This window comes from Saccopteryx leptura, chromosome 3 (genome assembly GCF_036850995.1).
Source record: "Saccopteryx leptura isolate mSacLep1 chromosome 3, mSacLep1_pri_phased_curated, whole genome shotgun sequence".
NCBI classification, from domain to species: domain Eukaryota; kingdom Metazoa; phylum Chordata; class Mammalia; order Chiroptera; family Emballonuridae; genus Saccopteryx; species Saccopteryx leptura.
The window spans coordinates 75,221,073-75,236,054 of NC_089505.1; the positions used below are offsets into that span (position 1 = coordinate 75,221,073).

The 14,982-nt window shown below is 50.8% G+C and overlaps 1 protein-coding gene and 1 pseudogene across 2 annotated transcripts in view; both read right to left on the reverse strand.

Annotated features, from left to right (window-relative positions):
- LOC136399378 (leukocyte immunoglobulin-like receptor subfamily A member 6) overlaps nt 1-7,458 on the reverse strand; it is a 44,593-nt pseudogene extending 37,135 nt beyond the window's left edge.
- Nucleotides 1-14,982, reverse strand: part of LOC136399362 (leukocyte immunoglobulin-like receptor subfamily A member 5) — a 429,345-nt gene that overhangs the window by 739 nt on the left and 413,624 nt on the right. Inside the window, exons 2-9 of one of the 2 annotated variants that reach the window (XM_066374453.1) lie at nt 6,765-6,800; nt 6,296-6,580; nt 5,850-6,149; nt 5,485-5,535; nt 3,947-4,063; nt 2,913-2,955; nt 2,765-2,823; nt 2,510-2,562 (exon numbers count right to left, since the gene is read on the reverse strand). In XM_066374453.1, the coding sequence (XP_066230550.1) occupies nt 2,510-2,562; nt 2,765-2,823; nt 2,913-2,955; nt 3,947-4,063; nt 5,485-5,535; nt 5,850-6,149; nt 6,296-6,580; nt 6,765-6,800 (944 nt within the window). The remainder of the gene's footprint in view (nt 1-2,509; nt 2,563-2,764; nt 2,824-2,912; nt 2,956-3,946; nt 4,064-5,484; nt 5,536-5,849; nt 6,150-6,295; nt 6,581-6,764; nt 6,801-14,982) is intronic. The other variant, XM_066374454.1, reaches the window with a different exon arrangement.

Here is a 14,982-nt window from a genome sequence, read left to right on the forward strand (position 1 = left end):
ATAACTCAGGTCATATGAACTCCTTTTTCAGCTACATTTCCATTCATGTTATATCGCCTGGTCTAGGACAGAGCCCCAGAGGGCCTGGTGAGCAGAACATCAAATCAGGAGGATCATTCTTGGAGCTAATGGTCACTGACTTGCCGAATATTGTCTGTGCATGGAACTTGTCATCCCTGCCTTCTTGATTTCTATTAAGAATTTGTTGACTCATTGAATAAACAAACGAACTAATGAGGGAGAAACTAGACATCTTGAAGGACCTTCATGTAGGCTTTGATTTCTCACCTCACCCAATATACATATATATGTGTGTGTATATAATATATATAATATGTATATACACACATATATTTTATACACATATATAGGAGTATATTTATAATCATAAATATATAAAATATATATTTTCTATAAATGCTAATACTGTATCCATCTGTGTATCCTCTTGTCTACTTAGCTATATAAAGAGATAAAGACAGAAAAAGCAACTTAGCAGTGGTTTTCAACATTTTTATACTTGGGGAACAGTGAAAATAAGAGCATTATTTCAAGTACCGCTAGGACAGAAATCATCCTGAGCATGAGAGAATTTGACTAAGATCACTGGGTCTATAATCTTACAGCATCAGGGTGGTTCATTCTTCCGTGGACTGGCATGAAATTTCTGGTGGACTGGTCTATGGAGTGACAGTTGAAAACCGCTGACACAGAGACACAGAGAAAGAGACACAGAGAGGCAGGGTACCTGTCAAAGGGCCAAGAAGAAGACAGCTAAGGGCCCTGCCCTTGGGGAATTCACGGTCCCTGGGTTGAGTACAGACCATCAACAAGAAGCAGGGTTGTGTGGAACGGTGGTAAGTGTTAGGGAGACAAAGAATTAGTGACACAGTAGGGAGAGATAGAAAGAATTAGAAAAGGCTTCTGTATTTTTTTTTGTCTTAAGTATTGAACATTGAGAAGAAACAACTCTTTGGAGAAAACATTTCAGAGCTGTACGTATGCTCTGGCCTGTGGTACAGTGGATAGAATGTTGTCCCGAAACACTGAGGTCAGCCGCACAAGCCCAGGGTCACTGGTTTGATCACAGGGTCACCAGCTCAATCGTCAGGTCACCAGATCATTCCTAAGGGCACCAGCTGCATCCCAAGGCTGCAGTTTGACCCAGAGGTCGCCAGTTCAAGCCCCAGTCAGAGTGTGTTTGAGAAGCAATCAATGGGAGCATAACAACATGGAACAATGGGTTGATGTTTCTCTCTCTTTCTATTCCTTACCCTCTCTCTGATTCTCTCTCTCTCTCAAAAAAAAAAAAAAAAATAACTGTAAGTGTAAAATAAAATGTTATATGTGTGACATTAAAATGCCCGCTAAAAAGACAATAGAGATGTCTCACAGGTATTCAGATGTTTGAAACTGGTGCTCAGAGAAGAGATCAGAGCTAGAAACAATTGTGGATTTATGAATAGAGAGAGGTTCCAGCTATCTCTGGGATTTAATAAATTTTGCAACATAAATACAGAGCTGTCTCCAGGGTAGAGTAACAAGATAGCTGGTGGACTTCCTGTGGGAGTAGGCATCAAATGCCAATTGTTACAGCCACAGCACGTTGTTGGGCAAATCCAGTGCATCTCAATCCATGGGACTGGAGGAAAGACAGAAAATGCAGTTAAAGAAAGAAAGAGGCAGAGGGGATCTGGCTTTTGGTTCAGCGGTAGAGCATCAGCCAGCTTGTGGAAGTCCCAGGTTTGATTCCTGGGCAGGGCACACAGAAGAAGCGCCCATCTGCTTCTCCACCCTTTGCCCTCTTGTTCTTCTCTATCTCTCTCTTCCCCTCCTGCAGCCAAGGCTCCATTGGAGCAAAGTTGGCCCAGGTGCTGAAGATGGCTCCATGGCCTCTGCTTCAGGTGCTAGCATGGCTCTGGTTGCAAAGGAGCAAGGGCCCCAGATGGGCAGAGCATCGCATCGCCCCCTAGTGGGCATGCTGGGTGGATCCCAGTGAGGCACATGTGGAAGTCTGTCTCTCTGCCTCCGGGCATCTCACTTCAGAAAAATACAAAAAAAAACCAAAAAACCAAAAAACAAACAAACAAACAAAAAACAAAGAAAGAAAGAAAGAGTGTCACAGTACCAGGTCTGCCTGGTCTACAGGGGGATTTTGTGTGAATAAGGAAAGGCACGTTGGTCAGACAGCACCAGGAAGGTCTCAACCCTACAATCACTATCATGCAGTTCACAAACAGCACAACCAACCATGGCAGCGTGACCATTCAGAGATATGAACAACCAAGGATCAAAGGGACCCAAGTAGGGGAACCAAGAAGAAGGGGCCCCTGTGGTATCAGAAAAACCCACTGAGAAGTGGTGTTCCCACAGCCTGCACGTGTCCTCGTGTAGATGGGCACGCTCAGATACGCTGAGCTGGGAGTGGCGGTAGGCGGGACAAGCATCCCACGAATTTAGTTTGTGAGCACGCCTGTGGTGGGCGCCCTGGATAGGGCAGGGGTCTTACCCGACCGTCCAGCTCTTTGTCCTCTTCAGCTTGGGGATCCCTTAGCGAAGTACCTGGAGAATGAGGAGATTCCATCTCATGCCAGGATCCCCACTAGCCCCTCCCAAAATAGGTGGGGAGGCTGAAGTTCATGGAGGAGCAGGGAGGTGTCTAAGACTGCGCCGACGTGGGACTTGCACACTTCCTCACCGCGAAGCCCAGAACCCTTTTCGATCCCTCCTCCAGCTCCCGTGTACCCCCGCCCCAGGACCTCACCTTCTCCCCAATTGCACCGGTTCTGTTCATGGGCATGGGCCGTGGGGCTGGAGCCAAAGCTGAGGGAGGAGAGAAGGACCGTCAGGCACTGGTGAAGGAGCCACAGGTGGAGGCGGGAGGTCTAGGGACATTTTGGGGAAGAAATCACCTTTTCCTCAGCACTCTGGTCTGAACGTCAGGGTCTGGAGCAGCTGAAAAAAGTTAGACATTAGCTTTGAAAACACCCCAGAACGCAGCCTCCAGGGCCTCACGAGGGTCTCAGAGGCTGTGATCCCCAGCCCAGTCCAGTTGGAATTCAATGTAAGTGAAATTAGAAGGTAGCACTCAAAACTTGCATGGTTGATTTAAATATATTTTTATGAACCTGGAAGAACAGTTTCAAAAGTCCAGTTTTGTTCTTGTTACATCTCTTCATTCTCACAGAGGATGGTATTTAGAGGCCATGATCTGGGTGGTAGGTGGGCTTATTTCTAGTGGGCTGTCACTGTGTCTAGAACTTAGCTGGTGCACACAGTACAAACACTGATACCTCTTACTATTTCTATGTCAGTTGATGTGTGTGTGTATATATATACAAATATATATATATAATATTTTTAAATGTTTTTCTTTTTTAAATGAGGTTATAGTGACACATTCAATTCCAAAAAAATACATCTCCGTTTTTTCTAAATTTTTCAAGGATGGTTAACCCCATATATTGATATATTTTCTCAAAGCAATGAAATTCCCAACCTCTTTAACTTCCACCCATTCTTCACAACCAGACCCACTCCCTTCCCACCACTCTTGACTGCAGAATGCTAATGGCACCTTCTCATGGTTCCCCCTCCTCACTGGCAGCATTGGTTCCTCAGGTGCTGGGTGCACCCTGCTCCCTCCACACAGGGCCCCTCCTGTCACAGCCGTACTTCTGTGGGAATCCCAGATCTCTGCCCCAGGAAGGTTATCAGTGGCAGCCGGGATAGAAAGAGCTTCCTAGAAATCTGGATTGTTTAATTAGAAGAACTCTCAAAACTGAACATTACCTTACTTTATTTATTTATTTGTATTTTTTTGTTTTATATTTTATTATTTTATTTTATACCACATTTTGGCTGGTGCCCTAACAAGCCACTTCATGTGTCTTTAGAGGAAGGGTGCCCCTCTCAGGTAGACCAGCTGTTTCCATCTTGGACTCACCTGGCTTGTTGCACTTTTTCTGGTGCTTGAAGAGGAAGAGGAGGAAGAAGAGGAGGGAGAGCAGCAGGACGAAGGTCACAGCGACCCCAATGAGAACTTTCTGGTATGTTTGAAGACCTTGGACACAATGATGTCATGAATGAACCAATAATGTCATTGGATTGAGCACCCACTGTGTACTTTTGGGGGTTTGTAACTTAATCACCTCTCACCTTCATAGCAATGAAACAATATGTGAATGCCACCCACGCTTCCACCCATTTCACAGATGAGGAAACGGAGGTTCAGAGAGGTAAATCTGGTGCCCCACGTCTCCCAGCATAGAAGTGGAAGGCTGGAACTTGAACCTGGTACGGGGGGATCCCTTGTGCTCTGTTCATGCTTCCCCACCAGACAAACACCAGCTTTGGGCTCGGAAGGCTGCTTGTCAGATTGGAAAGACCTTTCCCCCAGTCCCCGTGTGCCCCAGGTCTCTTCTGTAGCTAGAGCTGGATGCAGCCCCCGCACGTAGTTCCCACTCACCAACCTGTCAGAGACTTTGTGGAGTGGACCCTGTGACCTCCCCAATCTTGACGTCCAGCCAAGAAATATCCTCTGTCCCACAGACCCGACATCCCCACATGAGGCCTCTGTAAACTTTTCCGAGTGGGTGTCTGGGAGGGGAACTGAGGACAGATCTTCCCTTTCCTGAGCACTGGGTGGGCCACCCACGAGGAGGGCCTCCACTTCTGGGATCTCACCTACATCCCTTAGCAAACTGGTGAGGGAGGCGTGAGGAGACATGTTTCACAGACAGTGAAACAGGGACTCAGAGGGGGACGAGGCTTGTCCGAGGCCCCCCCGCCGAGAAGCCATTGAGCTGCTATTCATACCCCATGGGCCCTGGTCTCCCAGCCCTTGTTTATTTTTCTTTGATTTGTGATGTTTTCCTTCGATAAGAACAGGCTGGGCACTGCAGACTGCTAGGAAAGCGCTTGGGATGTCACCTTGTCATTGCCCTGTGTGTCCCTCACACCCCAAGCACCCAACACTGCCACCCCTCACTGCTGCAGAGCAGGGTGGTGCCTGCTGGGTCAGAGCGGCGATGCTCCTGGAAATCTGAGCTGGGATTCTCCTCTGTTGCGTGGAGGACAGGCTGAGGCTTAGATGGCAGGGGACCTGTCCAAAATACCCTCTCAGGGAGTACTGAGACCCGACCCCTGACACAGGACCCCACCTGTACATCATAAACCAAAGACAAGAGGAGGAGGGTTGGGGGCTGCTGTCTCCCTGCCTCACCTTGACTTCCCCTCCCTCAGGCTGGGCCCCAGCATCTCCTTCTGCCCTGACCACAGCACCCATCATCAGCCAGCCTCAGAGCCTGTGGACCCCTGTGGTCCAACCCCTGCCTCAGCCCTGCATCTCTGCCCGCCTCCCAGCCTCCCCAGGGGACAAGCTCACTCTTGAGTTTCTGAGGAGGTATCAGATCCCCTGAGACACTCAGAACCCCCCTGGGGAGGTCCGTGCTCCCACGAAGCAAAGAGGTCCCAGGGACTCACCAGCTGTGGAGATGGGCCCCGGGGGTGGGGCGCTGGGGTCTGCAGAGGGTGCTGGGAAACAGACAAGAGAAGAGTGAGGGGTACAGTGCCCCCCGCAGGGATGCTGTATTTGCTCACACCCATCTCCTGTGTCTGCCCTGCGCCCTGGAGAGGTCCTCCCTCCACACCCCTCGACAATGTGGTGGCGGGCATGAGGAAGGGGCAGCGGTGAAAGGGGCCTTTGGGCTCCATCCCTCTGAGGACTGGGTATCCATCTTGATGACCCTGCCCTGGAATCCCGCACTCCTGTCCTAGATTAAGGCTATTCTGGGCAGGACACTTAACCAAACATAAGGACATAGAGGGTCAGGACTGGGGCTCCCTACCTAAGACCAGGAGCTCCAGGTCATTACTGGGCTGTGACCACACTTGGGGACTGTTCCTGTAATAGCCATAGCATCTGAACGTCCACCTGTGGCTGGGGGTCATGGGGCTCACAGGGAACAGGGCCAGAAATCGCCCATTTGGGTGTTGTTTTGAATCTTGAGTCCAAGGCCTGTGTTCTCCTTCCTTAGTCAGAATGAATTTTCCAAACCCTTCTTCTGAGCCACACTGAAGGGTCACGTTCCTGCCTGAGGTCACGACAGGGCTGGGCAGGGCTGAGAGGCTGGGTTTGCTGTAGAATCCTAGGAGAGGAAAGGGCAGCATGTTAGATGGGCTCAAACCTCCCTCACGTCCCCCATGACTGGGCTGTGAGAGGAGAGACCCTCTGAGAGCAGACCCCTTTCCTGAGGGCAGAGCCTGAGGCTGGGACACCTAAGTGTCCCCTCACCTGTCATCACCAGCGCCAGGGGGTCACTCTGCTCTGAGAAGCCAGTGGCGCTGAGATAGTAACAGTGATATATCCCTGCAGTGCGCTCTGTCATCTGTGTGATGGGGAAGTTGACCTTGTCCCTGGAATCCAGTGGCTTCTTTTTGTACCAAGGTTCGGAGCTTCCGTCTTTATACAGATAGTACTCCTGGGCCTGCAGGGTCCCCTGACACCAAATGGTCACAGAACTGCCCCAGGCGATCCAAGAGCCTGGCTCAGCCCAGACGGTGGGTTTGGGGAGGGTCCCTGGAAGGAAATCAGGGGCTGGGTCACAAGACATCCTCCACCCCAGTCCCTAGCTCTCACCCTGAACACCTCAAATATCTCCAATCCATCAGCCCAGAACTACTTTTTTCCATTCACAACTTCCCAGGGCTGACCCCTTGTCCCCATGAGGAGTGGAAACTGGGACACCTGGGGACAGACTCACCTGCCTGCACTCGGGTCCTCAGAGCCACACTCAGTCCTGGAAGAGATTTCGTGTGAGATTTAGCCCTGAATCCTGAGCAGAACCACCTCCCCCATAGTGAGCCTCCTGACTCCTGGGGTCCTGACAGATCAGAGCCTGGCTGTGTGGCAGAGTCACTTCTGGACCAAGGCTTCCCCTCCCCCTCCTCATTCTCACCCAGGCAGAGCAGGGCTGTGAGTGTGGGGGTCATGGTGTCTCTTCCCTCTCGTCCTGGCTGTGCAGAGGGAAGAAACCATGGTGCCCTCAGCAGAGACAGACACACGGGGTGTGGCCACTGGGAGGCTGACCCTCCCTGTCACAGTCCTGTCATGTCTGCAGCCCCTCAGAAAGGGGAACATTCCTTCCCCAGGGCCTAGTTCTCATTTCCATGATTCAGCAAGAAATAACCCACAGTCTCCTGAGATGCCCCTTCCAGGAGAGCTGACTCAGGGCAGGTCCTTCCCTGTCAGAGCCTCCCCCATGAGGTCACCTTCATCCTCAGCCCGTCCATCAGCTCCTCCCTGTGGGGTCCTCACCATGGACGGTGGTCACCAGCCCTGGAGATGCTTCAGGAAGACATGGGTCTCTCTGACTGCGGAGCTCAGATCAGCAGGGACAGGTCCACTGTCTCCCTGCGCAGTTCAGGTCCAGTGTCTTTCTGAAATATGCAGAAATCACCATTTGCAGGAAAAGAGAAATGAAAGTTCCCCAAAGAGACAGGAAACCACAAGAAAAACCCCACAAAGAACAGAGAACAAAGCTGTGTGGCAACCAGAGCCCAGGTCCATCAAGGGTCCCTAGAATGTGGGTTTCCACTCAGTTCCTGCAAGAAGGGAGGGTCAGGGCTTCAGGCGAAGGCTGGAAGCTGGGGTGCCCCTTACCTTGTGTCTGTGGGTGGGCTGCTCTTGATCTGCTCACGGACCCACCCCCTTTGTCAGCACTGAGTCACTCCTCCCATGGGGTGTGAGAAGCAGAGTTATTGCACAAACTCACTGGTTATTTTTAGTGGCACGAGTGAATCCCACATGTGAGCATGAGGCCAGCATTATCCATCCCCACCTTACACAACCCCTGGCAGATGCTAGGTCTGAAAGAGTGGACACCAATGAGCAGGAGCAGCTGCCATCATTACCTCTCCACCGTCAGCCTTACTCCCCCGACGACCTTGGAAGAAACCTGTGGAAGATCAGGTGTGTGAGGGGAAGAGACTTCTAACAAGAATGGATGTAGAGTCACCCTTATATATGACAAAGCACTAAGGACAGTGGTCTACGGTAACGGGGACTGTCGTATGCAATGAAATAGAGTCACAAGGAAAACGTAAGTGTGACTTAAAATGAAAGGTGTATAAATATCTGATAAAAATAAAGGGGAATACTGAATTGTTCAGACAAGAGTATGGAGTCTATTACAGAAGAGTAGGACATCCTTGAGATGATTTGGAAGTTTTAGATATGAACAACATAGTAGGATGAAGATAGTCAAAGAAAGTTTTTCCATCCAGGACAAGACACAGCTGAAGAGACGTTTACGAACTGGAGTACAAAAATGGAGGAAATTTCCAGGTTGTGAGGCTGCGAATTCCAGAAGTGGAAATTGAAGACACCTGGGAACTAGAATGTGGAGGACTAATGTCACAGCCAATAAGAGTTAAGAAGAAGTGAGAACGCCATCTAGGAACAGCTCAAGAGATAAGTAACTGAACACCCTGCAGAGAGAACTGAGTCTTAGGATGTGTGTATTTAAAAAACGGACTATGCATCTTGATGTTGTAAATCAAGAAATCAAGTAGGAAAATGGGGATGCATTTGAGAACGTGGGAAGAGCTTTTTCAATGTCGTGCCTCTGCCTAGGGGGAGCCAATCGAAAGGGGGAACAGGGGAGTGAGTCTCTGGCTTCCCCAGTTGTGTGGGATTCCGCAGCTCAGGAGAAACCAGCAGGTGAGGGTCAGAGAAGGGGAGGGAGTGATGGAGACAGGGTCGCTGAGATGTGGTCTGAGGAGAATCTGACCTGCTGCAGAGTGCCGCCTTTGAAGACAGAGAAGCCCTGAGCTGAGGAATGGGGTTGGGGGTGGTGGTGACATGTGACTCTGGAAAAGGTGAGGCAATGAATCCACCCCTCGAGCCTCCAGAGAACAAAAGCCCTGGAGACACCGTCCTGTCAGCCCAGGGGACCCATGTCAGATGCCCAAGCTCTAGACCTGTCAGATCGTAAATGTGGCTCTTGTTGAGCATGATGTTTGTGAAGTTTTTTACAGGAGCAATGGGAAACGAGAAAAACAGCAAGTTGAAAGACAATGTATATACTTGGCTGAATATTTTTTATTTTAAGAAAGGAGGTGTTTTTCACATATATTTCATTCTAAAAACCTGAAACTAACAAAACTAGTTATCTCCCATAGGTAGGGGTGTAGGGTGAAGGAGACAGAATGAAGTGGTTATCTCTGAACATACCATTCTACGTAATTGTCTCTTCTGAAACCTAAAAGGATTTGACATAGTCCAAAAACACAACTTAATCATCAAAAATTGGGAAGCAGGAAGCACAGCCCGACATGAATATAAGCAAATGAAACGAAAGATAAGCTTACGCTCAATGACCACAGCCACACGATGAAACAAATTTTTTTTTAGAAAGGGATCTATAAGATTGTGTTAACAATTGGGTTTTCACATAAGGGACACAGATACAGCATAAGTGAATCCTGTAATGTCACACCCAGTGGGGATACCTGTGTGGATTTACACTGTGCACCCTTCCTAGTACTAAGCGGTCCATACGGAACAAAACCCCCATAGCCCCGAGTTCACGTAATCCCAGGTCGTGTTTTCTAAGTACGTATCGTTCCCAGTAAAAGAAACTCAAGAACATGGAGACAAAGTGGGCTCCTGGTCCAGGGCAGGAGGAATGCAGACAAGACTGGGTTCCCTTTGATCTAGAAAGCACAGTGGGGCACAGGTGACGATGGGGCACAGGTGACAGTGGGGCACAGGTGACAAGAGGAAATGTCTCAGAAAGGACCGCGGGAAGCTGAAAGTGTTACTGGACGGGGACTGGGCCCGGAGCAGGTCTGCCTCCGGTCAGCAAGTGGCGTGTGGTTTCTTGACTTCATGCAGGAAAGATTTCACCAGACAAGTCCAGGTGGTTTGGGGAGGGTGTTTATTCCAGCTGGGGACAGTGCAATGAAGGAAGGGCTTAGGACAGGAGAAGCCACAGGAGAGCCTGGACAGGGCTACTTTAGCTCACTGGGAAGTCAGAGAACAGGGGGCCTTGGAGACAAGCTCAAGGGGTTAGCCTGAGAGGAGCTGCCGCTGCCCACTGCTTCCCAGGTACAAGTCCCGTGAGGACCTTAGTGTCGGAGCAAAAAGTATAGGCGTGCTCTAGACCGAGCATGCTTCTGGGTTCTTTGTCTGAAGGTTTCTTCTCTTTCTTCAGTGGACAAAGGGGGTGAATCCTAGGTGAGGTCTCAGAGTAAGGGTCTTAACAGAATATTCATTAGCTTTCCAGGTGTGTCCTCAATATGCACATTCATCAAAATGTGTGTAAAGAGGTGTCAGGGTTCTTTCACGTGAATTACATTTCATTTTTTCAAAAATTTTCTTGAAGAGGAATCGAGACTGAGGCTTATTTGCCTGGAATGTTCTGGAATGTGTAAACTATTTCCTCCTCAGTGTCCTTGGTTAGGGAAGATAAAACCCTGTGATTCATCCACTGTCTGTGAATTATGCAAATTGTTTCGCCTTGGTTCATTATGTGGTCTCAGCCTCCCTTATTCCATTTGTCAAGGAATTTCCCAGCTTCTTACTCTTCTGCTTCAAAAGGACCCTCAGTGGCCACATTTGGGAAGCTGAGCCGCACTGTTAGAAGGGACCGTACCTGCTCTGAGTGGGGTGCAGGGCCGTGCAGTCAGGCCCGGTGCTGGAAGAGTCCCTTCCCCCCTGACAGGGACACAGAATCCAGAGCACAGAGGGGTCGAGGGGTCTGCACAGTTTCTGGAGAGGAGACACCTCCTCTCAGTCACAGCAGAGTGAGCCTCCCCCTCACAGTCTCCTGCCTGTGTTAGGGACAGGGGAGGGCCAGGGTCACCCTGCCCAGCTCTGCTCTGCAGGAGAGAGGTGAGTGAGGACTGTGCCCCGGCCACACAGGGACCTGGCACATGACAGCCCAGCCACAGGGCAGCCAGCACCCCAGAATCACGCCATGTCCTCCAGTCCCTGTGATCTGCAGTGTGCCCGGGCAGACTTTCGGCTCTTGGGGGGGGGGGGAGTTTGGATGGAAGGTCGGGGGTGAGGCCAGAGGCTTCTGAGGAAAGCTCTGCCCTGGTTTGCAGAAGCCTGAGGGTGTCCTGAGACCACAGAGTGTCGGACACCAGGTGCGTGAGATTCCTGCTTCTGCTGTGACTGGTCAGCACCCGGTGGCGGCTCACAGCAACACGGTGTGTGATCTTCCAGCTCTGGAGGTCGCAGGTGCGAAAGGGGCCTCACGGGCTGAAATCAAGGTGTCAGCAGGGCTGCGTTCCCTCCGGAGGCTCAGGGACGATCTGTTCCTCGTTTTCCCAGCGTCCCCTGGTCCCCGGAGTATGACACGGGGGTGTGCTTCCTCCTCCACACCGCAGGAGCCCTGTGGCCGCGTGGGCGGCTGTGAGTCAGGCTGGTGTGCACACGGGTGTGCAAGCACCGAAGCCGTGCTCACTTCTCTGCACGCGTGTCCCCGCCGGGCTGCGGGCCGCACGGCAATTCCGGGGTTACGTTTGAGGGAGGGCCACAGGGCGCGTGCACGAGTTCCACCCCCACCAGCCGTGTGCACTGCCGCCTTCGCCCCACATCCCGTGACATGTCTCACTTTCCCCTCCTCCGCTGTTATTTTTAGTCATAGTCGTCCTGATGGGTGTGCGGTGACATCTCACCAGTTTTGGTTTACGTCTCTCCCTGACCTTTGATCCAAGCTGGTGGGGACCTGAGGGGACAGAGAAGGAGACAGAGACCTTTCCAGACACAGGAGAAGCTGGTGCCTCTCCATGGGTGACAGGGGTGGCTGACACCAAGGTTCCTGAGCAGCATGGTTCCTGGAAAGCAGCTGGGAAGGTGGGGACCCAGGAGGAGAAAAGGGGAGGAATGAAATCCCAGCGCAGGTGTGGGGCGGTCAGACTGGGAGGGCAGCCCAGATGCTGAGACCTCGAGGAGAGGCCTGAGCACCCAGGAAATGGCCTGAGCTGAGCACCTGCAGCCTCAGAAATGGGCGGAGGGAGGGGAGGAAGTGGCGACAGAAGAGGAAAGGGGGGGCAGGCTGCAGGACCCGGCCTCTGTCTTAGACCCTGAAGAAGGGAGACCCAGGGCAGAGTCCTGCGGGGCCATGATCTTCGTGAGGGTCAGACCTGGAGCCAAAGCCTGGCGACCTGAAACAGACCACCCAGGAGTGACCAGGGCATCACCGCTTCAGAGCACAGAGGCAGTACGGAAACCAGCCTCCATAGGTGCACATTTTGGGTGGGGCTCAGTTTCCAGGGGCTCCAGCGTGAGCCTTGGGCCCTGGGGTCTAATCTTTCTAATGGGTGTCTTCTTGTCTCCATCCCTGTGGTCCATGCGGGGACCTGTGCTGGCTGTGCCCAGCTTCCGCCAGAATCACCACGAGGATCAGCTAGGCTGTGCCAGCCAGGCTGATGCGGACACAGTTCATCACTGTGTAATTCCAGGAGGCGGGGGCTGGAAGCAGAGGACAGGGGGTCAGGGACAGGGGGACAAGACCCCACCCACACAGGTCCTGTGAGGCAGGAGCTTCTTCTCCACTGGGCAGGACCTGTCCCTCCCAGCATTCCCCCTGGGCACAGGCCCAGGTGCCTCACCTGTCTGGGGACCTCCTCCTGTTGGTGGGAGGGTGACTTCACGGGGTGGTCCTAGGAGTCAGAAAGGGTCAGTTAATGACTCCTGCAGCCTCTGTCCCCTTCTCGCTGTGACCTGCTTCCGGAGCCAACACAGGCCCTCCCTCCACTGGGAGCACCCAGACTCCTGCCCCTCAGACACCTCCCCTCACCCACCTCAAGACCCTTGCTTCCACATCCCCAAGACCCTCAAACGGTCAACTAGAGGACCCCAGGACCAGGCACAATGGCAAAATTCAGTGAGTTGCTTGATCAAATTCACTCAGGGTCTAGGGCAAGTTCCCCTCCTGTCTCTCATACATCCCAGGTTCATTCCCGGTCAGGGCACAGAGGAGAAGTGACCATTTGTTTCTCTTTCTTCCTCTCCCCCTTCTCTCCTTCTCCTCCCGCAGCCCTTGGCTTGGTTGCTTTGAGCATCGGCTCCAGACGGGGTGTTGGGCAGATAAAATGTATTATGCTCACTTTGTTAAAAATGGCGCTGCCCACGTGAGGCCATCGCCCAGGTGATATTAATGTGTGTTGAGAATCCTTGTAGCCTGGGGCTTGGTTTTGGGATTAAGCCTTTCCCACCCTTTTTGATGTGGGGTGGTACAATCCAATCATGCCTCAGAGAAGTGACTTTGTATTAGAGACTTCCCTATTTTGTATATTGGATTAAAGGTTTTGAATCTACACTATAGAATGGGGGCAGAAAGGGAGCTTGCTCTCTTGGTTCCTGAGGTTAGCATGAGAGAGCAGAGAGAATAGAGCCAGCAGCGGGAGGAGGCCACGTGGAGAAGGCCAGGAAAAGCAGCCAAGATGGCGGAGTGCTGAGTGAGATGCCAGTTTGTACAGAGTTTGTATCTGGGATAAGGAAGGAGATGGGGAACTGAGGAGAATAAGGCTGGTGAGCTAGAAACCTTTGATTCTAGGAAACTCAGATAAATCAGTAGCTTTGTGAGCACTGAATGTGACTGGGTTTTGGAGCCCAGCGTGTATTTTTTACTTGCCCGCTGGGTGCAAGCTAGAATTAAAGACTATGGCCCACCAGTTTGTGGCTCCATTGTTTCTTTACCGACTGTCTGAATCCAATGCGAACCTGCATGGGCTGGGCTGCTCTGATGGTAGCCCTGGCCGTGGCTGCTGGCTTTACACGGGGGTTGCCAGGTGATCCCGGTCGGGGCACAAATGAGAGACTCACTGTCTCCCTTCCTCTCACTTAAAAAAGAAGTTCTATGATTTAAGTTATGTATCTATAATTTAAATTGTATAAAAATATGTAATTTAAAAGAACTTATTCTGTAGAAGTTACCTCTATCAATGACACATTTTATTAGGACATATGGTGCTCATATTTATGCTAACATTTGCATATATTAATTTTAGTAATATATACTATAATGTAGAATGTAATATATAAAATGTAATCTGTCTTCATTTTATTTATGTTAATGTATTTTATTATATTATTTATGCTACATATATTTAATATATAACCTAAATCAGTGGTTCTCAACCTTTCTAATGCTGTGACCCCGCAATACAGTTCCTCATGTTGCGGTGACCACAACACAGGAGAAGCGGGTGCCTCTCCATGGGTGACAGGGGTGGCTGACACCAAGGTTCCAAACCAAAAAATAATTTTGGTGGCTACTTCACAACTGTAATATATGCATTTTGTATTTTCTGATGGCTTTAGGCGACCCCTGTGTTTTGGTCGTTCGATCCCTGCCGGGGTCGTGACTCATAGGTTGAGAACCGCTGACCTAAATATATACATTAACATAATTTAACTTAGAAAGCTGAAATATTACATTTACCAGCTGTCCTGGGCTAGTTCTGCTTTTTTGTAACTTTGTGTCCTTGGGCGAGAAAGTTTATCTCTGTTTCCACAGATTATAAAAGCTGGTCTCTTAGAGGTGAGAGAAGCACCCCCCTCATGGGCTGATGCAGCATGAAATGCTTTCACAGAGCCTGGCACTCAGTGAGTCAGGCCGGTGATGTCACAGTCATGAATATTAGGGATGCTCTGTGAGTGGCAACCTGTTGCTGTGGTTTTCTGGTCTCTGATCCAGCCCAGGACAGAGGGCTGGACATGGGAGCCTTGTCCCCAGCACAGAGGTCCCTAAACATGCCCAACGCCAGGGTGAAGTCTCTACTCACCAGCTGTGTGTGTGATGGGGGTGGACCTGGTGACTCCAGGGATACCTGTGAACACAGCAGGAGAAGGGCTGATGCCCTGTGGGGGCTGTCTAGGGTGTCCCACTAAGAATGGGCCCTTGTCACCCTGAGCTTCCACCCACAGACCACAACTGCCATCACTCAGTCCCAGATGATATTCCT